This window comes from Caretta caretta, chromosome 7, assembly GCF_965140235.1.
Source record: "Caretta caretta isolate rCarCar2 chromosome 7, rCarCar1.hap1, whole genome shotgun sequence".
Lineage (NCBI taxonomy): Eukaryota > Metazoa > Chordata > Testudines > Cheloniidae > Caretta > Caretta caretta.
Genome location: NC_134212.1, coordinates 118,649,226 through 118,674,898, shown reverse-complemented (window position 1 = coordinate 118,674,898; position 25,673 = coordinate 118,649,226). Strand labels below are relative to the sequence as shown.

The 25,673-nt window shown below is 42.7% G+C and overlaps 1 protein-coding gene across 2 annotated transcripts in view; it reads right to left on the bottom strand.

Moving 5' to 3' along the window:
• Window positions 1-25,673, bottom strand: part of SORCS1 (sortilin related VPS10 domain containing receptor 1) — a 423,910-nt gene that overhangs the window by 155,101 nt on the left and 243,136 nt on the right. For both annotated transcript variants that reach the window (XM_048857873.2, XM_048857874.2), the window contains exon 4: window positions 2,460-2,618. In XM_048857873.2, the coding sequence (XP_048713830.2) occupies window positions 2,460-2,618 (159 nt within the window). The remainder of the gene's footprint in view (window positions 1-2,459; window positions 2,619-25,673) is intronic.

Genomic DNA, 25,673 nt, shown 5'->3' with positions numbered 1-25,673 from the left:
CACTCAAACTTAGTTATACATTGTCTAACTCAGGATCTTCACTCACCTTGGCAGGCTGACTAAAGCACGAACAGAAATTTATATTCCTCCCATCCCCTATTTCAAAATGGGAAATCTACTACTACAAGCAGCACTGATCTTCATCAATTATTAGTGCATTACAATAATGCAATTCCTTTCATCTCAAAGGTCCCAAAATGCTTAACATGCTAGAGGCCAAATCCTGTCCTCATTTGCACCTGTGCAATGATTTCAGTGGTGTTTCATGGCCATACATATGGGCAGAATTTTGGCTCTTCCTATTTAACATATGCAGTATCCAGGAATCATTTCAGCTACTACTAGAATGAAACTTTGGATGGAACATGGCTGCAGCACGAACTATAACAACAATTTAAGACAAAAGACGAATGAGGAACACTGTATCTGATTGAGACTACAGAGGAAATGTAGTAGGCAGAATTTACTCAAATTTTAATTCTGTATGAACATTAGGCTACAACCTTGGAAGGACATTGGTTTTCTGGTTAAGCACAGGTCTTAACTTCTATTCCCAATATTTCCTTAAGCTTCATTTGTGACCTTAGGCAAGTCATTTAGCAACCCTAAGAACTTGTCTACGTGTGAAATGCTACAGCGGTAGGTAGGTAGACACTACCTACACTAATGGGCTCTCCTGTCAGTGTAAGTAATCCACCTCCACCTTGACGCAGCTCTGTCTACACAGGGATTTAGGTAGGCTTAACTACGTCGCTCAAGGAGATGGATTTTTCACACCCCTGAGCAATGTCGCTAGGTCTAGTGTAAACCAGCTCCAAGACACCGTTTCCTCAAGCTCACAATAATACCTACATACGTCATACAAGTATTGGGAGGATTAATTCTTTTATGTTTGTAAACCACACTGAAAGTCTTGAATGGAAGGTGCTTATGATGGGCTATGTATCCTACACAGGCCCTTAATGGGTTAATGTGGACCTGAAAAACCAGTTATGTTCCCTGGCTGCATCTGGAGGGAAACTCAGGCTTGACTGATCATGAAGCCCCGGTGGGCAGGAGCAGGCTGGTTATTATAATGAGAGGAAGTTTGTAGCAGAAGGGGGACGCAGGGCAGGAGTCTGCAATCACTCTTTGGAAACAGAGAGGTGGTGAGGAGGAAATCCAGAGCAGAGAATAAGCCCTGGGATTCCAGCCCTGAAAGAAGGATCAACCCGGAGAAGTTGCAGGAAAGAAAGCCTGAGAGAGGCTGTGTTGGAAGAAGCCCAGGGAAACAGCAGCAAGGGATGGGACACTGCAAACCTAGGCTGACAGTAAGGGTCCCCGGGCTGAACTCAGTGTAGGGAAGGCCTGAGTTCCCCTACCAATCACTGGCAACATGGCATGAGCCCAGAGTCAGGGGCCAGAGACCTGACACAAGATCTCGGAATTAACCGTTAGACTTCTGTTTGTTGAACTTTGTTACCCCAAAAGGGGCAGACATAAATATCATGTGGTTGGAGGGCCAAGTTATAGAGCAGAGACCACCATAGTGAAGGAGTGACTGTCAGAAGGGGTTGCCAGAGTGAAAGCCAACTGCTATGCCACACCTGGCCACAAGGAGATGCTCCTGTGGTGAGTGAACCCCCATACAGGACTGTAAAGCTTTACATTACATTGAGATTTAGATTGACACACCAATCTGAACAAGCACCATCTGTCAAGATGTTCAATTTTAAATATTTATCAGGCCCCAGTTTAGTGATTATTGGTGCCTTGGTTTTTCAGAAATTGCTGGGAGAATCAGGCCTCTTTAAGGGGTCTTAAGTAGATCCAAAAATTGAGGTACCCAAAAGTACTAGATGCTTTTGAAATGTTAGGGCATGTTTCTGTAGCTATGACATGATCTGCACCAACAGAAGCAGACTCCAAAAGGAATTCAATTCACTTATTTTCTTCCTTGGACAATCAACATCTGGTTTATAATGTGCCAAGCTGGCAGGATCAAGAAGAACTGTATGTTATTCTGAAGCAAGGAGGGTACCACCATTTGTTTCAAGTGCCAAGAAATATATCCATATTGTGTACCATTATCCGAGTACTTATACTGAACAGCTTCGCACATTATTAAGGCTACTGTCCTGGCAAAAACATTAGTTAAAAAGAAGAAAACACAATGAAGGGTCTAATCTGGAGTCAACCCCTAAACCCACTCTCCATGTTTGGGGGCACAATCATGTTCCCCTCGAACAACTCCCCACAATTAATGATCATTGAGGGTGCAAATATTACCAAACTTGACATCTGCCAGTAAATACCTGATTTATAGTCACAGATCTTGCCGGTGTGTAAATGAAATCATAATTATGGTGCATGCAGAAACAGAGGCCCTCTAGAAAAAGCAAGTACTAAATGTTTGTCTAGGCCCTTGTGAGGGAAAATGCCACATCATTGGTAAAGAAGGTCACAAAATCTTTTCTTGCCTTCTGATCTTGACTGTATGCCAGGATCCAGTCCTCCTGTTTGGGGTGGAACAGCAGGCTCTGGATGTAGAAGTTCAGCCGGTACTTTTGATAGGTGGCCCCTTCATCCGAGCTGATCAGTAAACTGCTCTCAATCTCTGGGTCAGTCAGCAACATAATCTGTATGGATGGAATAGTCACAATTAGTTAGAGAGGAGTCAAACAGAAGGATGAGGAAACAGCCAAGACGTGTAGGTAAACATGGTGAAAACCGATGCATTTTAGTAACAGTATAAAAACCAGACTACACAACTCAAGTGTAACAAACATGTTAGAACAAACCAATGGTGACCAACCTTCCGGAAAGTAAAGCAATATATGATAACTGTGTATGTGTATCTGAAGTATGAAGCAATCAAATAGACAGTGGGATCACATAGAATGAGCATAACTAATTACAATAGGTTAAAAGTTAAATCCAACAACCCCTTTTGTGATCATCAACAAGATCTGAACCCTTGACAGCCAACACCAAAGCACAAACTTTGCTAAGGTTAACAACAATAGTTGGTTGTTATCCTTTTCGAGATCTAGTCATCAGAGGAGGTAGACAACCCACAATGTGCAAGCACGTTGCATCAATAAAGGAAAATGAAGACTGCAAAAAAAAAAAAAAGGAAATTGAAAATAAATCCCAGTGGTGGAATATGTTAGATTGCAGAAGAGTCTGAACATAGAAGGTGGCAAGAAGTTTCATTGCTTGAGATTTTATAACCTGGCTGACTGCAGGGAGCAATCTTGCTTTAGTAGGGGGATGTTTGGTAACCCACTAGGTTCTTTCCATCTCTAATTTCCAAAATAGTGTGAATTATGGCTTCAGTAAGGTATCAGAAACAGTCTCTGCTCAGTGAAATTGCTCCTTTAGCTTAGTGCAAGGGTGTTCGCTCTGGAAATACAGTAGATGTCTGGCTTGTAGTTCTACTAGTGGCCACTTGCCACCACTTAACTTATTAATTGGTCTGTATTGCTAAGGAATCAGAGAGAAGTGTGAGAGCCTAGCCTCCTGTCCCTGCAGGAAGGAAATAGGGTTTGAGAACTACAGAGAGAATGACTGCAGTCTTCCAGCAAGAGAAAAAAGCAATGTCACAAAGGAATAGAGTAGGAGGCACCACAAATGGCAAATGCACAGCGCTTTGAAAGACCTTTGCCTGCAACAGGATTAAAGATCTGTATCATTAGTGTCATTTTTAAATATACAGTTTATGGTTTCTGAAAATGCCAGGCATGAATCAGCTCCTAGACAAGCCCAAACTGAAAAGAACAGTGTCTAGCATTTCACAGTGGGAATTTTAATCTGTGTTCAGGCATTTCAGAATTTCTCTCTCTTTCCCCACCTACCATTCAGTAATAAAAGGTATTCAGAGTCACAAAGAAGAGGTGGGGGTGGGGGTAGGGGGGGCCTGTGAGACATCATTTAACACAAAGATCACTAACAATAAATTAGGAGATACCATAAAGATCTAGAGAGATACAGCAGATATAGATATATTAATCCAGCTATGCATATCCATGTGTATACATATGTAATATACATACAAGATGTTCTGCGTTTCTAGATGGATGACAAGCAATCCTCTAAATATGCAAAACTCCATGGGAGCATTGCCTAGTGGATAGCTCATTGGATTGGGATTCTGCTATTGTTCCGCTTGTGACCTTGGAGGAGTCACTTCAGCTCCTTTTTTCAGTGCTCCCATCTGTAAAATGAGGGGAAATGATAGCTCCTTTTCTAAAGTGCACTGAGATCTACTGAGGAAAAGGACTAGGTATGAACTAGGTATTATTATATTTAGTAGAAACGATTAGGTCATTATCCTAAGGTAGTGACTTCACAGTGGCTGGCATACAAAAAGCATTACTATTAAAATGGAAATTCACAGATCATCTGCTACCAATGGGCCAAGTAAAGCTGTTTTGTTTCTCAGACCAAACCATCCAGACTTATACTAGTGTCTCCCTCATTCTCCCAATGTTATTTCTTTGATAATGCAAGTACGGTTAAGCGTATCAACAGGCAAGATGAATTCTCTATTCTTGTGTGACTTTATGCACTGAAAAAGAAACATTGTTTATGCTGGTCTTTGAAAAGATCACACAGCGGAACACTAATTGTACCAGAGCAACTAGAGCAGAAATGAATGCAAATCAATGGCTTGATCCAAAGCTCATTGAAGTTAATGAGTCTTTCCATCAACTTCAATGGGCTTTGGATTATGACTCTCAGGAACATTTGTTCCCCCCATTCACTGGCTCCAGTATGAGGTTGTTCAAGATAGGGGAAGCCTGCCTTGAGACTTTTTTACACACCTTTAGGAAAATGGGCCTGAGGCTCCTTGTTGTGCTCTGTGTTGTGTGTCAGTGTGTGTTCACCTCAGACAAACCACCAGGAGCAAGGCTTTATTCTGTAAAGAAAATAGAACGGGATTACAGTCCAGGAGCCTCCTGTCTGCTTGGTCAGTGCTGAGACTTCCTGCTGGTGGGGGGCAGAGGGTACATCTCGGCAAGAACCAGGAAGTTCTCCCAACATGCCCCATTTTGTAATCCACAACTTGGAGTTCCCATGGCTGCTGTTGAAGCTTGGACCTTGTCCTACACATTGTTAGCCAAGATCAGTCCCAGTCTCACATTCTTTTATCTTAGATACTTATATGATCCCCATTTCCATAGTATCTGTGCACCTCACCTCGCAATCTGTAATGTATTTATCTTCACGACACCTCCATGAGGCAGGGTATTGCTATTTCCCCATTCTACAGCTGGGAAATGGAGGCACAAAGAAGCTAAGTAATTTAGCCAAGGTCACACAGGGAAATCTGTGGTGGAGCAGAGAGCTGAACATAGGTTTCCCAAGGCTAGTGCCGTAACCACTGGACCATCTTTCCTTGATTTATGTTGTTTTATCCTTGGTTTCTACATCGTCACCCACTGTACAAGACCTCTGTGATGGGGTGCCTGCCCCACACTGGGCTCTAAGGGGTTAATAGAGCCCTAGGGAGGCTGCGCAGGAGGCAGCTAATCAGAGAAGAGCTGAAGGGAGCAGCCAATCAGGGCCAAGCAGGCCCATATGAAAAGGGAGCTGCAGGGCAGAGGAAGGCAGTTTTCTGCTGGGAGCCTAGGGAGAAAGGATTGTGTCTCTGGAGGGCTGAGAGAACTGCCAGCACCCTGGACAGAGCAGTGCTGCTGGCAGGGATGGGGGAGCGAGAGGCAGCTCCTGGCTGGCTGCTGGGGTTTGCAGGCAGAGGCCCTGAGGCAAGGGCAAAGAGGATGCTGGGGCCACAAGGAAGTGGCCACACAATTTGCTGCAGTAGCCACTAAGGGAAGTGGCTGAACTGCGGAGTGCAGGTCCCCGGAAGGGGGGAGCACAGTGTGTGGCAGGGCCGGAGGGCTGTGTTGCTGAAAAGGGCGTTGAGGCCCATGGAGAGATGTGGGTCCTAGAGCAGGAGTGATGGCAGCGAGGCAACACCAGAGGAGGGTGCAGTGGCGAACGGAGCTAATCCCCAGGACAGCCAGCAGGAGGTGCCACAGTGGAGAGTGAATCCCATTACAACCTCATTTTAAAAAGACAAAACAAGTTAGAATTCCCTAAGGTGACATCTTCAACACAGTCACCATGCACAGTGGAATCAGAACCCCAAGCTGCTTACATGGAAATTTGAAAGCAAACTTATTACAAAATTTTTGCATGTAAATAGTCAGGGCTAGGAGCCCAAAGACAACAGCTAAAGCATGAGAACTAGAAAGTGAAACTGATTGGAAACCACATGGGGGAGGGAGGACAGGAGGGGACAGGCGGAGTGGGAAGGGGGAGAGAGAGAGAGATTGGTCTAGATTTATTTTCCAAACTGACAGAAATAAGAATGGTGAACAAATGTAGGCAAGTTCACCTGATTTTTAAAATTCTTCTTGTCTGGATAATCTACAGTGTTTTTAGTAACACAAATCAAACTTTTCTTTGATGTACAGAACACCAAATTCTGCTCTCAGGCACAGTATGACCCCATTCACCTGAGAATAGACATTATGAAGGCATCCACACTTTCACTGGACAGGATTAAACACACAAAAAAATAAAAAAAAAAAACCACCAACAATAATAAAACAAGTCATAATTTGAATGGAGTGTAAAACCTAATGGTCCAGGGAATAAAGTTAACCTCTCACTGAGGAAGTAAGGAAGAACCTGCCTGTATGGCCCTGTTATTCCATAACTGCCCACTTCATGGTTTCTTGCATCTTCTTTTGAAGCATCTGGTACTGGCTACTTCAAAGGATCCTGGAGTACTTAGACTCTACAGTCCTCAGGGCAGGGACTGTCTTTGTGTTATGTGTTTGCACAGCACCTTGCAGAGTGAGGATTGGTCTGTGACTGGGAGCTTTCATCCTTTCCTCAAAGCAGTAACAATAATCAGAATGGAATGCATGGTCAGATCCAGGTGGGCAATTCCTAGGTGACGAATTTGGCCATAATTTTTAATCTTCAAAATTTCCTTTTACATAATCTACTATCCCATCTTCCCATCACGTTAGCTACTGAAAATGATTTAAAAAAAGTGAAAGCCATATCCAAAAATATTCACATTTCCAGAGGGAGACCTTTGTTAAATGGGTCTTGGCACTGCTGATTTTTGTCCACGTGGGACAAAGAGCGGGGTATGTGAGGAGTCAGCTGCTCCCAGCAAAGGTCATTACTTTCTGTTCAGATCAGTGCCCAGAAGCACTCAGAGCCTGTTTACTTATACGAGGCACAGTGAGCACCGGCAGCACTTGCTGATGCTCCAGATGAATTGTTTTTTTTTGCAGAAAGTCAATGGAGTCGACACATGCTCCAGCAACCAAACACAAGGCACCCATTTATCACCCCCTCCCTGAAAAGGCAGAAACTTTATTTGCTTTTCCTAAAGGTGACAAATGAACATGAAATGCAGCTTATAGATTTTAAAACACTTCACACAAATCTGGTTGTTTTTTTTCCCCTTCCTTCTTTGATATTAGCTAGTGACACCAGACTGACTTGGAAAATGAAATGGATCCTTGTTCACCTCCTGATGCAGCTTCGAATGCCCTGTAAGATGATTCTTTATCTACTTCCAGGGATGGAATTCTGATCCTTAGATGGCAACAAAAAAAAATGGTCTGAATGACTGGAGTTCTGAGGCTTCTGTGACTGAGTCAAAGCAAGAGCTTGTGTATGGAGTATGGGTAGGGAGTTCACGCAATGGACTATTGACTCCTGCATTTCAAGCAAATGTGGGACAAGGCTCTTTGCCCCATATGATGAAGTTCCTCTCCTCTTGCATCTTATACTGCTTGGTATTGGTGGGGGTGTGCAGGAAGCACTGAAGTGGGGAGAGATTCTGAAAAAGAAAGATCTGTGGACAAACAACAACTTCTGGTTCACTTCAGAGTACTGTGGACTCTAGCTCAGAAAAAACACATCTGAATGGCTGAAATGAACTAATACAGAGGCTGTTCTGGTTGTCAGTGAATTCTGACACAGGGCAGTGCACGTACACACAGGTCATTACCATGTGCTAATCAATGTATAATGTGCATCAAGTAGAGGGGCAGGAGTATAGGAGCTTTTCCTCTCTCGGTTTGGTCTTCTACAGATGTAATGGTCTCACAATTCCCCACTTTGTGCCAGGTCCTGAAAATCTTGGCATACCCATAATTCCCTCTGAAGTGAACAGAAACTGTTCTCTTAGTATCAAGTCTTTATTTTGTTTGTCTTTACTGACTACCAAAGCTCTGCTTGGGTCAGCACACTGAGAGAGTGAGAAATATCAACCTTCCCAAGAAACCAGCTGTTTTCCCTACAGCTGGAATGAATTCTTATAATAGATCTCTTTCCTCAAGGTAGTCCTTAACTAGAAAGAAAAAAAAAAGCCACCTTCTCCTTGAAGGCTTTCTGCATGTAGCTTCAAAGTTTCTTATTCAAGAGCTGAACAAACACAAAAATTTTATTACCCTTTGTTTTTATTTGTGGCAAGCTGCCTAACAACTTAGCAAGCTCTGTGAAAATTACTCATCTCCTCAAACTTTATTACTACCAAAATAGGAAAATATAATCGAAAACAATAGCAACCAGAGTTCTCTGACTTAGCACATTAATTATTGCACAGTGTCAGTACAGGGCAGAGTTAAGGTTGTGGAGTATTTCCCTACTTTACCGTGTTTGTATTTCTTTTAACTTTCACCTTCATTCTGAATGTATTATGCTTATTTTGGGGATAAATACACCACCCCTGTAATGTATTTTATCCTAAGTTACTGAGATGTGCTTTCAGGTACAGAGGGAAACAATTTCTCATCCCACAATATTTTCGAGATTTCAGAAATGGGTCCCATTCCGCACTGGTTGGAAATGGAAAAAACAATGAAAACAATGAAACAATGAAAAAACAGGGAGACAGCCCTACAGCCCTGAATAGCCAATAGCCTGGTACTTTGGGCACTTGCCTAGGATGCAGGAGACCTGGGTTTGAGTCCCAGTGCCGAATCAGGCAAAATAGGGACTCAAAGTGAAGTCTCTCACATTCCAGATGAGTATCCTAATCACTGAGGTTATTACATGGAGGGTTGTGAGCTGTCAGCCTCCACCTCAAACCCCGATTTGCCTCCTGCATTTATACTGGTGTTAAATATATAAAGTGTTTTAATTTATTTATTTTAATTTACTCAGAGGTTTGCTATGTGAAAGGGGTCACCAGTACAAAAGTTTGAGAACCATTGTAGCATTTGTCTGGAAAGAATATTACTTAGCTGATTTATTTGTATCCACTTGCCTAATTACGCTGCAAGCTCTGTAAAAAGAATAATCTGCTCCATCCCTGTATTTACCAGAATAGAAGCATATTAAAAAACACTAAAAAACAGGTCCCTTGACTTATGTGACATTTCCTATTTGTTTGTTTTCTATAAGAGCGTCTTATACCTTCCTTCTGCCTGGTCTCTCAAACAAAATGATTCATGAAACTAAGTGCACCCCCACCCACGCTTTTGCTTTCCCTACCCAGCCTGGCACGCTATTTCATATGCTAAAACAGTGAAGAGATTGAAAACTCTAAACTGTGTCTATTTGATTAATGGGCTATATCCTGTAGATTTAAGAGAGAGAAGAACCATCATATTCCTCCAGCACTGACTTGTGCATAAATCCAGGAAGATAGAACCCTGCTTTGTCAAGCACTGAAAGAAACTGTACCCAGTATTCCTTCTGGTAGCCGTTAACTGGATTTCATAATAATACTTTTCCAATATCTTATTCTTATTTTTATTGTAGTCGTGTTAAGAGAAACTGAGATCAGGGCCCCATTGTACTGCTGAGTGCTGTGCAACGACATCTTAAGAGACATCTGAAGAGCTGAGACCACGTCTACACTCGAGACCGTACAGTGGCATAGCTGCAGTGGTTCAGCTGCGCCGCAGTAAGATCTCCCACGTAGCCATTCTATGCAGATGGCAGGGAGCTCTTCCGTCAACATAATTAAATCATCTCAGTGAACGGCGGTAGCTCTGTTGGCAGGAGCGTGTCTCCTGCCAACATAGCACTGTCCACTCTGGTGCTTCTGTCAGTGTAACTTATGTCGGTCAGGGGGGTATTTTTTCACACCCCTGAGTGACATAACTTAGACTGACAAAAGTGCTAGTGTAGACATAGCCTTAGCCTAAATAGACAAGGCAGGAGAAATGAAGTATTATATCCCCATTTTACAGATGGAAAAACATCACAGATCACTTGTGAGGTTCTGAGAGAGCAACTGTGGGAGCTGAGCACTTTTGAAAATCTGGCTATAAATGGCTTCCCCAAGGTCCCCCAGGGAATCTGTGGCAGAGTGGGGAATTAACCCCAGGCCTCCTGAGTTGCCATCTAGTACTTTAACAACAACACCAGCCTTCTTTTCACTTTCAATCAGGAGCTCTGTTTAAAAAATGATGGCACAACATGGCCCTCGTAAATAACATGACTACTCATGGAACAAGGAACTACTTACTCCATGTCAGTGAGGAAGGAAGACCATGACTCTTAATTAAGGAATGATGTTGGTAGGTGATTCTATTCCCATGTTATGGGTGGGTAAACAGATGCACACAGGCACAAGGTTAACACTGGGCAAAATTCACCCCTATGCTTAGGGCCAGCACAAAGAACTATACAGCACCTAAGCCCCAGTGCGGGCGTTAATGGCATTTATGTTGTGCTGAGATTTTTGTATAAGCTTTAAGCACACAGCTAAATTTTATCCACAATGATTCAGTAGCGGGGCTGGAAATAGAATTCAGCAGTCGTAGCCCCTAATCACATGATGTAAACATTAGCTCCAGGATCAATCAGTTCCTAGCTACGGAACAAGGTATGATAAAGCTTCCCACTTGTTGAAACACTTGTAAATCAAATTCTAGATCCTTATCCCTTTATTCTACATATATTTAGCGTTCCATTCAGTAGCTCGGCCGTGAATCAGATGCTGCTACTGCTGTTTCCCATTATTACCTACCAGCCTATTTTCCTTATATACTCTGATAATAGAATCCGTAGCTTGAAACAGTTTAGAAAATGGTTGTGACCATTCAAGTGCAGTACCATAGAACATTGCCAATTTGAACGAATTCAGCCCTTTACAGATTATTATATTTTGTGAATAAGTAAATAAACAAACAATAAAAATACCAAGGAATCTATACCATATAATGTACTGTGCAATTTTGGAGAGTGTAGTTTAGTTTCAACTACGTATTATCTCTAGTGTACCAGCAAATGTACTGCACCATATTTAGTAAGAGTAATTAAATCTTGGAAATTTGAGACCTTGCTAGAATGCTCCACTATGAATTATTTGCTCAGACACTGGTTTAGCTTGGTTCTACCATTTGACCGTGTGTAAGTGAACAGCTCATGGGCAGTCTTGCCTAATGGTGGGATCAAGAGTCCAGCCTACTAGTTAGAGCTAGATCCAGGTGGGGTGGGTCCAGAAACAAAGTCAATCGTCAGAGCCAGGATTCAGGAGCCAAAGCCTAACCCTTGGGGTTAGCCAGTGTTGCAGTTAGAAGGTGTAGCAGAAAGTCCGAGCCAAGAATCAGAAGCCAACATATTAACCAGAGTCACAGGCAGAAGGCGGAACCAAGCATCTGAGCCAGGTGTCAGGAGAAATTTGGGGGCTGCAGCAGGTACAGGCGGTGGCTGGAGAAAGGCGAGAGACAGCAAGTATAGGACCATGCACAGCCGCAGGCTAGGAATGCACTAAGCAGCCACTGGCCTGCTGCTGCTACTGAGCTTAAGTATCAGCCAATCAGGTGGCCCAGTTAATCAGACAGCTTCTGACCGACTGGCTCTGCTGCAGGTTGGGCCTGACACTCTGCATCCCAATAAAGCATTTCATTCAAAGCACTTCCCAAACAGTAATTAGCAAATCCTCACAACACCTTGATAGACATACTTTGCAGAGGGCTAAATTAAGACAAGAAAGATTAAATAACTTGCCCAAGCTCATAAGTGTATCGGTGGAGCAATAGAACACGTCTGTGCTTCTAGTAGTAGTAAAGTAGCAACTAACAGCCTCAACCAATTGTGCTAAGCACTGTGCATCTACATAGTAAGAGACAGTTACTGCCCTGAAAAGACTGCAGCCTTAAAATATGGACCAAGGCTAGATGGGAAAAGAGAGATACAGAGAAGTAATGTAACTTGCCCCAGATAAGTGGCAAAACTAAGGCTAAAATCCAGGTGTACTGACCCCATTTTCTGTACTATCCACTAGTCACTACATCCTCCGTAAAAGCCACTGAAAATGGCGTTACAGCAAAGATATTTGATGTACCTACTGCATAGAAAGTTAACACAAGTAGTCTAACTTGGCTTAAGTACATGCAGACACCACTGGAATATAAACAGAGGATTGCCTGGGGTGACACAGAGTTTAGTACCAGTAGTATATTGTCAAGGTGGGTGAACTGATGGCCAGACAGCCGCTGAGTAGGTTTCACCCCAGCTATGGAGAATCTGGGATTTACATGGACTGAGAGATTCATAGCTGCAGGAGTTTCTAGTCCATTTATTTTTAATAGGCCTCATAAACACTCAGCTCTTGGAATGGTTTCAGAGTAACAGCCGTGTTAGTCTGTATTCGCAAAAAGAAAAGGAGTACTTGTGGCACCTTAGAGACTAACCAATTTATTTGAGCATAAGCTTTCGTGAGCTACAGCTCACTTCATCGGATGCGTACTGTGGAAAGTTTAGAAGATCTTATTATATACACACAAAGCATGAAAAAATACCTCCTCCCACCCCACTCTCCTGCTGGTAATAGCTTATCCAAAGCGACCACTCTCCTTACATTGTGTATGATAATCAAGGTGGGCCATTTCCAGCACAAATCCAGGGTTTAAAAAGAACGTCTGGGGCGGGGAGAGGGGGGGAGGAAAAAACAAGGGGAAATAGGCTACCTTGCATAATGACTAAGCCACTCCCAGTCTCTATTCAAGCCTAAGTTAATTGTATCCAATTTGCAAATGAATTCCAATTCAGCAGTTTCTCGCTGGAGTCTGGATTTGAAGTTTTTTTGTTGTAAAATAGCGACTTTCATGTCTGTAATCGCGTGACCAGAGAGATTGAAGTGTTCTCCAACTGGTTTATGAATGTTATAATTCTTGACATCTGATTTGTGTCCATTTACTCTTTTACGTAGAGACTGTCTAGTTTGACCAATGTACATGGCAGAGGGGCATTGCTGGCACATGATGACATATATCACATTGGTAGATGCGCAGGTGAAGGAGGCTCTGATAGTGTGGCTGATGTTATTAGGCCCTGTGATGGTGTCCCCTGAATAGATATGTGGGCACAGTTTGCAACGGGCTTTGTTGCAAGGATAGGTTCCTGGGTTAGTGGTTCTGTTGTGTGGTATGTGGTTGCTGGTGAGTATTTGCTTCAGGTTGCGGGGCTGTCTGTAGGCAAGGACTGGCCTGTCTCCCAAGATTTGTGAGAGTGTTGGGTCATCCTTCAGGATAGGTTGTAGATCCTTAATAATGCATCGGAGGGGTTTTAGTTGGGGGCTGAAGGTGTCAGCTAGTGGAGTTCTGTTATTTTCTTTGTTGGGCCTGTCCTGTAGTAGCTGACTTCTGGGAACTCTTCTGGCTCTATCAATCGGTTTCTTCACTTCTGCAGGTGGGTATTGTAGTTGTAAGAATGCTTGATAGAGATCTTGTAGGTGTCTGTCTCTGTCTGAGGGGTTGGAGCAAATGCGGTTGTATCACAGAGCTTGGCTGTAGACGATGGATCGTGTGGTGTGGTCAGGGTGAAAGCTGGAGGCATGTAGGTAGGAATAGCGGTCAGTAGGTTTCCGGTATAGGGTGGTGTTTATGTGACCATCATTTATTAGCACTGTAGTGTCCAGGAAGTGGATCTCTAGTGTGGACTGGACCAGGCTGAGGCTGATGGTGGGATGGAAATTGTTGAAATCATGGTGGAATTCCTCAAGGGCTTCTTTTCCATGGGTCCAGATGATGAAGATGTCATCAATATAGTGCAAGTAGAGTAGGGGCGTTAGGGGACGAGAGCTGAGGGAGCGTTGTTCTAAATCAGCCATAAAAATGTTGACATACTGTGGGTACTGGCCATGCGGGTACCCATAGCGGTGCCGCTGATCTGAAGGTCTTGGAATGCGTCTCTTACTGTGTCTAGTGGGTGACTAGTCGAAAATCTAATAATGCTCATTATAACAGAGACTTTGCATGATATTCATCTTAAATGTACCTGTTCTTACTTTTATGCCATTCCTCCTAGTTATCCCCTCTTATACCATCCTACAATTAATGTTTCTTCTTGCTAGGGATGCTTTTAGACAGTGCATAGTCATCATTTAGCCAAAGTGCCAGGGGGAACTTTCCTTACATTAGCTAGGAGATCTCTGTAAGAGGTCATTATGAGAAGAGAGACTCAGGCTTGTCAAGATATTCCTTTCCCACTCTGGAGCAAAACAAACAAAAAAAGTCTCAAATTGTCTGTGTGATCCACAGTCATAAATTATGGCACAAAGCTTCTGACAGTCCCAGCTTCCAGTGATGCTGTTATTCTTGGCAGAAAAGTTTTTAATTCATCTCTTCTGCGGCACCTGTTCTTAGAAGACGTTTCATAAAATGACCTGGGGTTAGGGTAGGGAAGCGTGAAGATAGGATGATGACATCGTCCTAGTGATCTACAGTATTATGGAAAAAAGAACAGGAGTACTTGTGGCACATTAGAGACTAACAAATTTATTAGAGCATAAGCTTTCGTGGGCTACAGAACTATTTACACTCACACTACTTCTGAAAGTAAGTAGATAGGTGGTAGGTGTGAGGTAAACTGGTGTTACTTCCCTGCTGCCGCCCCCATCTTACAAATGGGTAAACTGAGATACAAAATTATTAAGTGACTGTCCAAAGGGGACACAGTCAGTAGCAAAGTGAGGAACAGAAATTCGGAGTCTTGGCTCTTAGCCTCCCACTCTGACCACTAGCCACTCTTCCACAAAAGCTGACTAAGCCCAGAGGTTATAGATTAATGAAACATTAAAACAGTTTTTTTCTTCTCTTGGGTGAGCACAGTACAATCCCGTGCAGCGGAATAAACCTGCGAAAGGAATACATTTGCGGGGAACAAAACCAAAGCCTGCACAGAAACACAGTCAGAACCGTTTAGATTAATATGATGCAGTGCTGGATTTCTTAATTATTATTTCCCTGTCTCTAGCAGCAGGAGAACAATTCTCCTGTGACAATGTTCTATCCTGCAGGAAAATAGGAACTACCGTCTAGCAGAGAGCTACAGTCCACCTAGTCTGATATACTGTGCAATTCTTGATGCCTTGCAGAGATGTGTCATCAAAACCCCACTGTGCTCATAATAGAGTGAAGAAAGTTCTTCCTGACCCCAGCTAGTGATCTGTTTATGCCCTGAAACCTGACAATAAATCACCTTTGTAATTTTGCCGTAGCTAGTGCAAGTGTTGAAGATATTCTTTTTCATATAACTGTTTAATCTTCTTACTGAGATATTTGTCATCCTCATCCACTCCACTGTCATCGTAATAATTAAAGCTAGCTAAATACTAATTGAGAAATTTGTCAATCAGCAAACATTGCTCTTTTTTCACTGAATAATGTATGTGATGAGTATTTTCTTCCTAGCATTCAAACAGTTCTAATGATAATACAGTATTTGTGTCTAATTCACCAAAGTAATAACAGGGTTGTCTTTTCCATTTTCTCCAACTTTTAATAAATGTATGATGTTATCATTTGTTCAAATTTAAAAGCAGAAAAATGGTGAACAGTTTTACTGCTAATTAGCAAATATAATTAAAAATAAACAGCATCACATTTTGGTGCTTACAGAAAAATTACAGAGATAATTATATCTGTCTGCCTATGTGTGTATACAGTATCCATTACCATGGTACTTGATCACCTCAAGTTTATTAAATAATTTAGTTTCAAAACACTGCTGTGAGCCAGGCAAGTGTTATTACTTCTATTTTGCTCATGGGGAGCTGAGTCACAAAAAGATTAAATGATTTCCCAAGCGTCACACAGTGAGTCCGTGGCAGAGCCAGGAACTGATCCCAGACCTTCTGAGTCCTAAACTATTGTATTTGATACAAGACTACTCTGTTATATTCATATCCTCCTGTTCTATAGCCATGAACTACCTCTCTTCGCCTCAGGGTAAGGACAATACATTGTGGATAGATAAGAATCTACCTTAGTCTCCATGCAAGATTCAAGTCCAACCCCAATCTCCGTGCAGCTATGAAAAGTTGCGGTATGCATTTTTGTAACTTTCTTTTTAAATTCCACATCCTTGGCCATCTAGTTGGAGTAAGGACCAGAAGCAGTAATCACAGGCTTGTAGAAGTTAGAGCTGGAAAAATCCTATGAGGTCATCTACTTCATAGTCCTGTCAATTTCCAAGTGTTTTGTCCGGTCAGGTTTTAATTGGCCCAAACAATGGGTGTGTCCATCACATCCCTCAAGAGACTTCCACAGACAGAAGATGACTTGGACAAAGCCTCTCTGAAATACTGCAGAAGAGGACATTTTGCAGTACTTCTGACCTTTCTCTGGACCTGTCATAAATATAAAGGGAAGGCTAACCACCTTTAAATCCCTCCTGGCCAGAGGAAAAACCCTTTCACCTGTAAAAGGTTAAGAAGCTAAGATAACCTCGCTGGCACCTGACCAAAATGACCAATGAGGAGACAAGATACTTTCAAAGCTGGGTGGGGGGAAACAAAGGGTCCTCTCTGTCTGTGTGATGCTTTTGCCAGGACCAGAGCAGGCATGTAGGTCAGAACTCCTGTAAAGAGTTAGTAAGCAATCTAGTTAGATATGCGTTAGATTCTGTTTTGTTTAAATGGCTGATAAAAATACGTTGTTCTGAATGGAATGTATAGTCCTGTTTTTGTGTCTTTTTGTAACTTAAGGTTTTGCCTAGAGGGATTCTCTATGTTTTGAATCTGATTACCCTGTAAGGTATTTACCATCCTGATTTTACAGAGGTGATTCTTTTACTTTTTCTTTAATTAAAATTATTCTTTTAAGAACCTGATTGCTTTTTCATTGTTCTTAAGATCCAAGGGTTTGGGTCTGTGTTCACCTATGGAAATTGGTGAGGATTTTTATCAAGCCTTCCCCAGGAAAGGGGGTGTAGGGCTTGGGGGGATATTTTGGGGGGAAGATGTCTCCAAGTGGGCTTTTCCCCTGTTATTTTTGTTAGACGCTTGGTGGTGGCAGCATAAAGGTTCAAGGATAAAAGGTAAAAGTTTGTACCTTGGGGAAGTTTTAACCTAAGCTGGTAAGAATAAGCTTAGGAGGTCTTTCATGCAGGTCCCCACATCTGTACCCTAGAGTTCAGAGTAGGGAAGGAACCTTGCCAGGACCTTTATCCAAAGCCCACCAAAGTCAATGAAAGTCTTTTTGCTTACTTCACTGGATCTGGCTCAAGCATGTGGAGATTAAAGTAATCTATTCATTCACAGAACGGGTATAGTGCCACTGTATGCTATCATCCCAACACCAATCCTATACGTGTGCTTCCCCCTTCATCCAAGATGACCACTTCCGGGGAAAGAGGGAAATTATTATTAATCTCCATGACTCATTCAGGCCTGAGCCTCTCTGCTTTGACAAGGGTACCACTATTTAGTGCCAATTGTGATGGTGCTTTTGAGGTGGACACCTGCCAAACAAGACCACCAACTAAATTCACATAAACCACTGAGTTGACAACAGACAGTAACATTGTTCTAAAAAACAACAACGAGGAGTCCTTGTGGCACCTTAAGAGACTAACAAATTTATTTGGGCATAAGCTTTCGTGGGCTAAAACCCACTTCATCAGATGCATAGAGTGGAAAATACAGTAGCAGGTATATATACACAGTACATGAAAAAGATGGGAGTTGCCTTACCAAGTCGGGGGTCAGTGCTAATGAGACAATTCAATTAACAGCAAGATACCAAGGGAGGAAAAATCACTTTTGTAGTGGTAATGAGAGTGGCCCATTTCAAACAGTTGACAAAAAGGTGCAAGTAACAGTAGGTGAAAATTAGGTTTTGTAATGACCCAACCACTCCCAGTCTTTATTCAGGCCTAATTTGATGGTGTCCAGTTTGCAAATTAATTCCAGTTTTGCAGTTTCTCATTGGAGTCTGTTTCTGAAGTTTTTTTTGTTGAAGAATTGCCACTTTTAAGTCTGTTATTGAGTGACGAGGGAGACTGAAGTGTTCTCCTACTGTTTTTTGAATGTTGTAATTCCTGATGTCAGATTTGTGTCCATTTATTCTTTTGCAAAGAGACTGTCTGCTTTGGCCAATGTACATGGCAGAGGGGCATTGCTGGCACATGATGGCATATTGTCTCATTACCACTTACCTCCCACTTGGTAAGGCAACTCTCATCTTTTCATTTACTGTTTATATATACTTGCTACTGTATTTTCCACTCCATGCATCTGATGAAGTGGGTTTTAGCCCACAAAAGCTTATGCCCAAATACATTTGTTAGTCTCTAAGGTGCCACAAATACTCCTCGTTGTTTTTGCTGATACTGACTAACACGGCTACCACTCTGAAACCTAACATTGTTCTGTCACTCTTGGGCTGGCTTCCTATGCAGCCTAGATGTGCAAGGCTGTGTAACCCATTTCAAGTTCTTCAAGCCATTCATTCCCCCAATCAATTCTTTCCTTAGGGCCTGATTCAAAGCTAATTAAAATCGGCGAGAATCTTTCCATTCACTTGAAGGGGCTTCAGATCAAGCCCTTAGTAAACAGCTGATATTTTGCTTCACATACCTCAACTGCTCTAGTAAGTCTAAGTGAAAGGTACATCTGAGAAATTTTATCAAGCGAGGGAGAGGAGGTTAATCAATGAACTGGGTTTTAGACAAGAAGCCACTAAAGAGAATAGCATGATCCAGAGTGCACTCTTTCGGCTTTGGTTTCTGGCTAGGTTTATGGGTCATCATGACTCTTAAAGCATTTGAAAATCTGTTCTGACAGGAATGTTAGACTGCTATAGAGCGATAGCAGATAATTCACCAGAGATTTTAAACTCCAGTGAACACTCAATATTTGGATGAGCCCTGGACGAGTTAGTTTTTATGTCAGTGCTTGGCTGATTCTGAAAGCTCAACCGGCTTCTCTCACCCATTAAAATGAATTTTAAAAGCCTTTTTAAAAGTTTTTCTCTGTGCTAACCAACTGTCCAGAAACTTTGCTGTCTGATTTTTTATTAAATAAATGAGTTTATGTTATAAGCATCTATTTTTAACTAAGCAAAAATAAATTGCACGCCTAGGTAAATAGTACACAGCTGGCTGACAAACTCAGCTTTTCTTCTTATTTCTGTCTTGGGATTCTATGAGTCATGCCTAAATCTAAGGACAGCTTCCTTCTAATCAGCTCCCTTGCTGGAATGCTAGACCAAAGACCAAATGAGCCATGCCTGGGAATGAACTACTGCTTTCTCAACCTTGGATATAGTCCATCCAAATGAAGGTTGAGGCACATTTGTGAGGCACTGCCAGAACCTCTAAAGCAGGGATGGGCAAAATTTTTGGGCCAATGGCCACATCTGGGTGGGGAAATTGTATGCAGGGCCAGGGCAGGAGGTTGGGGTGTGGGAGGGAGTGTGTGGTGTGGAACGGGGTGCGGTGTGCAGGAACGGGCTCAGGGCAAGGGATGGGGGCACAGGAGAGGTGCGGGGTGTTTGAGGGGGCTCAGGGAAGGGGGTTGGGGTGCAGGAGGGGTGTGGAGTGCAGCAGGGGCCTCAGGGCACGGTGCAGGAGGGGTGCGGACTGTGGGAGGGAGCTCAGGGCAGGGAGTTGGGGGGCGGGGTGCTGGAGGGGTTCGAGCTCCAGCCCGGCACCACTTTCCTAAAGTGGCTCTGGGGTGGCAGCAGCACGCACCAGGGCCCGGCAGGCTCCCTGCATGCCTGCCCTGGCCCCACTCTGCGCCGCTCTGGGAAGCGGCCAGCACCACGTCCCTGTGCGGCTACTGGGGGGAGCGGGGGGCACAGGGCCCCACACGCTGCCCTTGCCACACCTCCCGGTACCTCCCCCGAAGCTCCCATTTGCTGCAGTTCCCCGGTCCTGGCCAATGGGAGCTGCGGGGGGGTGGTGCCTGGAGGCAAGGGCAATGCACAGAGCCCTCTGCCCCCCCTCTCCCTCAGGGCCCCAAGGACATGGTGCCGGCTGCTTCTGAGAGTGGCACAGGGCCTGCTGAACCACGGGGGGCAATCCTGTGGGCTGGATATGGCCTGCAGACCGTAGTTTGCCCACCCCTGCTCTAAAGGCTACAGGATTTCGCTTGTCCCTAGAGCTGTGTGAATAATGGATTTTTCTGTTCATTGGCAATTTTGAAAAAGAAAAAAATCAATAAAATCATTTTGAGTTGGACTGAATCAAACATTTTCAAAAATTCTGGCTAATCAAAAAAAGTTTCATTTGACAAAAGTGAAAATGTTTTGTTTAAATTTTGAACATTTTAAAATGTTTTTGAACTTTTAAAATAAAACTAAAGGAACAACTGAAATTAAAAGTTGTTTCAAATAATTTTAAAAAATGTTTCTGTTTGCCAGAAGCTGGGAATGGGCAACAGGGGATGGGTCATTTGATGATTACCTGTTAATTTGGGATCGGTCCTCCTTTGAGTAGGGGGTTGGACTTGATGACCTCCTGAGGTCCCTTCCAACCCTGATATTCTATGATTCTGTTCATTCCCTCTGGGGCACCTGGTATTGGCCACTATCAGAAGACGGGATGCTAGGCTAGATGGACCTTTGGTCTGACACCATTTAGCCGTTCTTATGTTCTTAGAAAATGTCAAAACAAAACAATTTTTTTTAAATGAACAATTCAGCAAAACTGACAGAAATTTATGAACCATTTCACTGTTGCCAAATCTGCAGTTTTCAATAACAACAATGTATTGACAGCCAAAAACTTTTGCACAGCTCTACTTTTCAATTCTACCAAACTGGCATCTTTCCTGGTCTGAAATTCAATCTGAAAAGCCTCAATACTACTTCCTAATTTATCCTTATAAATACATTTTCCATTTCTTAAAATCATGCCTTAGCAAACTCAATTCAAAGCATATTAGGGCATAACGTTTCTACTCTCTTCAGAACATAACACACATATCACGCTTATTTTTGAGGTCAGCGGCAGCAGTTGTGTGCACATGATTCTCTCTCTCTCTCTGGTTCTAAGGTTTTTAGCCAAACATAACCCTGATAAATTTCCACATTGTAACTTTAGTGCCACATTTAACTCTCTTGTAGCCATAGATCTCAGCTAATTACACAATTTGTTGGACGAGTGGAGCAAAATGGGCATCAAATGACAAAATACTTCTGTGATTCAAATGCAGATTTGGCTCTGCTCATTGATACACTTTGATCTTCCTCCTCCGTATTCTCCAGCAATAGAGTCAGTGGGACAAATTCAGATCCAGCATAAGCAGGCGCAATGACCAGTGAGGTTAATGGATTTCAAGCTGCTGACATCAAGGCATTCAGAGAGCACTAGCAAGATCCAGGAGCCAAGTGCGTGACTAGAGCCAGTTTCAACATTTGCATTTCCTCTGCTTCAAAGTCTGGGTTATGCTGACCTCTGTGAATTTGGTTTAATTTGTGGTTTTGCTGGGAGTTCTTCTATTCACCACAGGCCTTTAGGAAGTCAAGGGAAATGACAAAGACTCACGCTTAGTGTATCTGATACGATCTGTGCCCCTCTAAATGTAATTCTAGAGCCAGCTAAAAAGAATGAAATCAGGAAGGAAAATGCAAAAGGTCTCTGATTGTGAGTAGAGCTGGATGGGAAATGAAACTTCAGAAATGCCAAAAACATTCCCATTCCACACCGGGACAAAACAGAGACCTTCTGAAGATTTTCAATCAAAAACCAGAGAGAAACCTGTTGTGATAATTGGGGCCTGGTAGCCTCACCCCACTTGTGAACCTGACTGTGGGAAAGTGGATACAAGTTTATAAAGTGTCACAAAAATCCATATCTGATGTTAGCAGATCAGGTGCCAGCTCATGGCAAGGCTCTTAGGTCTCAAATGAACACTGACAAATACATAGCTGGAGACCAGGTTGGCGCATCTTTGTGTTAACATTGTTAAGATAGTGTCAGCATTATAAAAATGTGTTTAGACTTTCTGAAATGCTTGTAGGGAGCTGCATGTATTATCTCGCGTATAACATCTGTACCCCATGCTATAAGGTGATATTAAGTGTTTGCATTTTACCCCTCTGAAATTGTGTAAATCATCAATCAGGAAAGAAGCATTAACTAATGAAGAATGCTGGTTTCCTATAGAAGGTTTCGGTCCTGCCCACCAAGAAAGCCCATTGAAACTAAACAAGCCATTGTGACACATCGAAGAACAAAGACTTGTTAACTGCATTCCTCCCATGCCACCCACCCACTAAGAGGAGACAGGCAGGTGAACTTATCCCATCAGATTGAACTCTGGAGGGATGGGGAAAAAATCCCTAACAAGAAGAAACTGGATCTCTATACTTCCTGGACTTTGGGAGGGCAAAATTTCTAAGCACAAGCAAGGGATCCCCAGTGCTTAGCCCTTAAGCACATATAGAGCTTGCATATTACAGCAGCTTCTGTCACCTTTTGCAATCTATGACTGTAACTCATTTGTGTGTTTGTATTTATCTGCTCAAACCTTGTAAATAACTTTCATTTCTTTTTCTTAGTTAATAAATCTTTAGTTAGTTTATTATAGGATTGGCTACATGTGTTGTCTTTGGTATAAGATCTAAAGTACCACTGATCTGGGATATGTGACCAGTCCTTTGGGATTGGGAGTAATCTGAATATTGTTGTTTTTTGATGTAAGGGATGATCTATCACAAAGGCAAGCTTGCCTGGGCAGCAAGATAGACCAGAGTACACAAGGGTACTTCTGTGGCTCCATGTTAGGCTGTTGTAATGCCTGAGGAGTTTACACTAGATACGTGACTGGTGAAATCTAAGTATAGAACTCACAGCCCATTTGGGGTTTGTGCCCTGCTTCTTAACAGTCTGCCCTGAGGTTGATACTCGTGCTTTTGAGCCACTGCAGGACAGCTTGCCACTATAACCATAAACATTGATGAGAACATGTGCAAAAGAGAGCGACTGAGTTGGTCCAAAACAAAGGCCTCCTGATATAATTTAAGGACAGTGTTAAGGTTGTGTCTCGTAAACAAGAGAAGGGTGGGACTGGAAACCAATGAACCAAAGTTGGTGTGTTAGAAACTAAACTTGAGTGATGGACAAAATTATGAGAGGATGGGCTATTCCACCCATCACTCTCTTTTGGGGTCCTTAAAAGAAAAGACTTTTGGAGGGAAAATCAAGGACGGACGGATGTTAACACTGGCTGACTAAAAGATGAGAGAAGGGGAAGAAGCAAGCTTCACCATCATGGCTGTCACCCTCATGGTCTCCTGAGACCCCGCAATGCAGCATGACACCATTGTGCTTTCTTCATCCTAATTTTGAGAGATGTCCTGACCAGACTGGGCCAGAGAGAGGGAATCAGATAACACCACTAGCTCCACCCGCTCCAGCTAAATCCCAAATACCAACTGAGAGTGAGACTATCACACCTTGTGTGTTATTTTCCTTCTCCACCTTATTTTCTCTCTTTCCTGTCCCTCTTCTTTTGACTTCTGTTTAGTAAGAGTCTTGCTCAGCTAGACAAGACTGCATATTCTGCAATACTGCTGTAAGCCTGTGAGCAGAAAAGTAGATAAAAGCAATGCCCTTCAAGATCCCAAAGCTGCTACAATTTTGCCAGGTCTTAAAATGCCTAGGAAGACTGTGTGCCTTGCCTGTCTTTTTCCACCACTGAGATTGGATGTGAAAGCCAACACCAGAGACAAAAGCTATTGTTGCTGATCTCTTCTCTTCCCTCTTGTGTGTGTATTTGTCTTGTTTTATCTTCTAGGCAATGGGATCGGACATTAACAACAACAGTAACAACTACTCCTGCCCATTTCAACTGACTTTTTCTCTTTTCTTCACAAAGAACAGTTATCACCATCTTTAATGCTATCTAAAACACTGTCAAATAAGAGTTATCCCCTCTTCTAAAGATTCTCAACAACTAGAGAGAAAGGGAACAAGAGAGGTTGTTAAAATGAAAGCCTTACTTAATACTTTATGTTTGAAATGCTTTCACTTTTTTCTCTCTTCCTTTTTCCTGTATCTCTAATAAAACATTAAAAAGGACTTTTTAATGGTGTGTTTGCCATGGTTCTAAGCAGGCTGAAGTCTCTGAATACTAATCCCTGAACCTTGTTTAAAATTGGACAGTAACAGGGTCATGTTAATACCTTTGACTCTTTGGACCATTTATTCCATATAAATTAAATGCAACAGACCCCAGAATAGAATCATAGAAGATTAGGATTGGAAGAGATTTCAGGAGATCATCTAGTTCAACCCCTGCTCAGAGCAGGACCAGCCCCAGCTAAATCATCCCAGCCAGGGCTTTGTCAAGCCTGACCTTCAAAACCTCTAAGGATGGAGATTCCATGACCTCCCTATGTGACCCATTCCAGTGTTTCACCACCCTCCTAGTGAAATAGTTTTTCCTAATCTCCAACCTAGACCTCCCCCACTGCAACTTGAGACCATTGCTTCTTGTTCTGTCATCTGCCACCACTGAGAACAGCCGAGCTCCATCCTCTTTGGAACCCCCCTTCAGGTAGCTGAAGGCGGCTATGACGCCACTAGCCTGGTGATTAGGGCATTCATCAGGAAGTTGAGAAACTCAGATACATAATCCAAGAGCAGGGACTTGAATCTGTCTCCCCCACATCCTAGGAGTGAGCCCTAATCCCCAGGCTCTCTGTCTCTCACACTCTGACCAGAAATTCCATCCTGGATCTGAGAAACCTTTCCCCAGAAAGTTTAGTCTACACTTTTATGTTCCCATGAAAAGATTCGGTTTTGACAAATCGGCATTTTCCGGCAAAAAAAACAAATACAAAAACAACCATTTAGTTGAAAAATTCCTGATCAACTCTAATCATGAGCTTGTTTTGTTTAGGTTGTTTAGCTTCTGAGGGGAGACAATAGGACTATTGCATCCCTCACTTTGGAGAGCTAATTCTTGGTTGGTTACCAAGCTGAGATAAATTTTATAGGGAGGCCTGTCACCTTCTTGGCCTGTCACCATTGTCAATATCTGCTTAATCTAAAGACATGCCTTTTCAGTCACTGAAGAATCAGCTGCTACTGGGATCTGAACTAAAATTCTTGGCTCCAACAACACTAGCTTTTTGGACAAAACATTTAAGGGGTATACGGCTCAGGACTGGATACATTAAGCCCTGGATCAGAGATTAAAAAAAACAGAGCTACTCTGAGGAATAGGGATAGATTTAGTGTCTACTATCTCTCGAAGTGCCATGTCTGGAAGTAATTGCTTTATACCTATGGAACCTTTATTCCCTGCCTTCCAATGATTTTATTATTTATACAGTTTCATAGGCACTCTCTCTACACATAAAATAATGGTTCCTTGTCCCAAAGAGTTTACACAGTGTAAATTAGATTCTACATTGAGGGATTGCAAAAAAGCAAAGGAACAGGGTACTTATGGAAGGGACAGGATT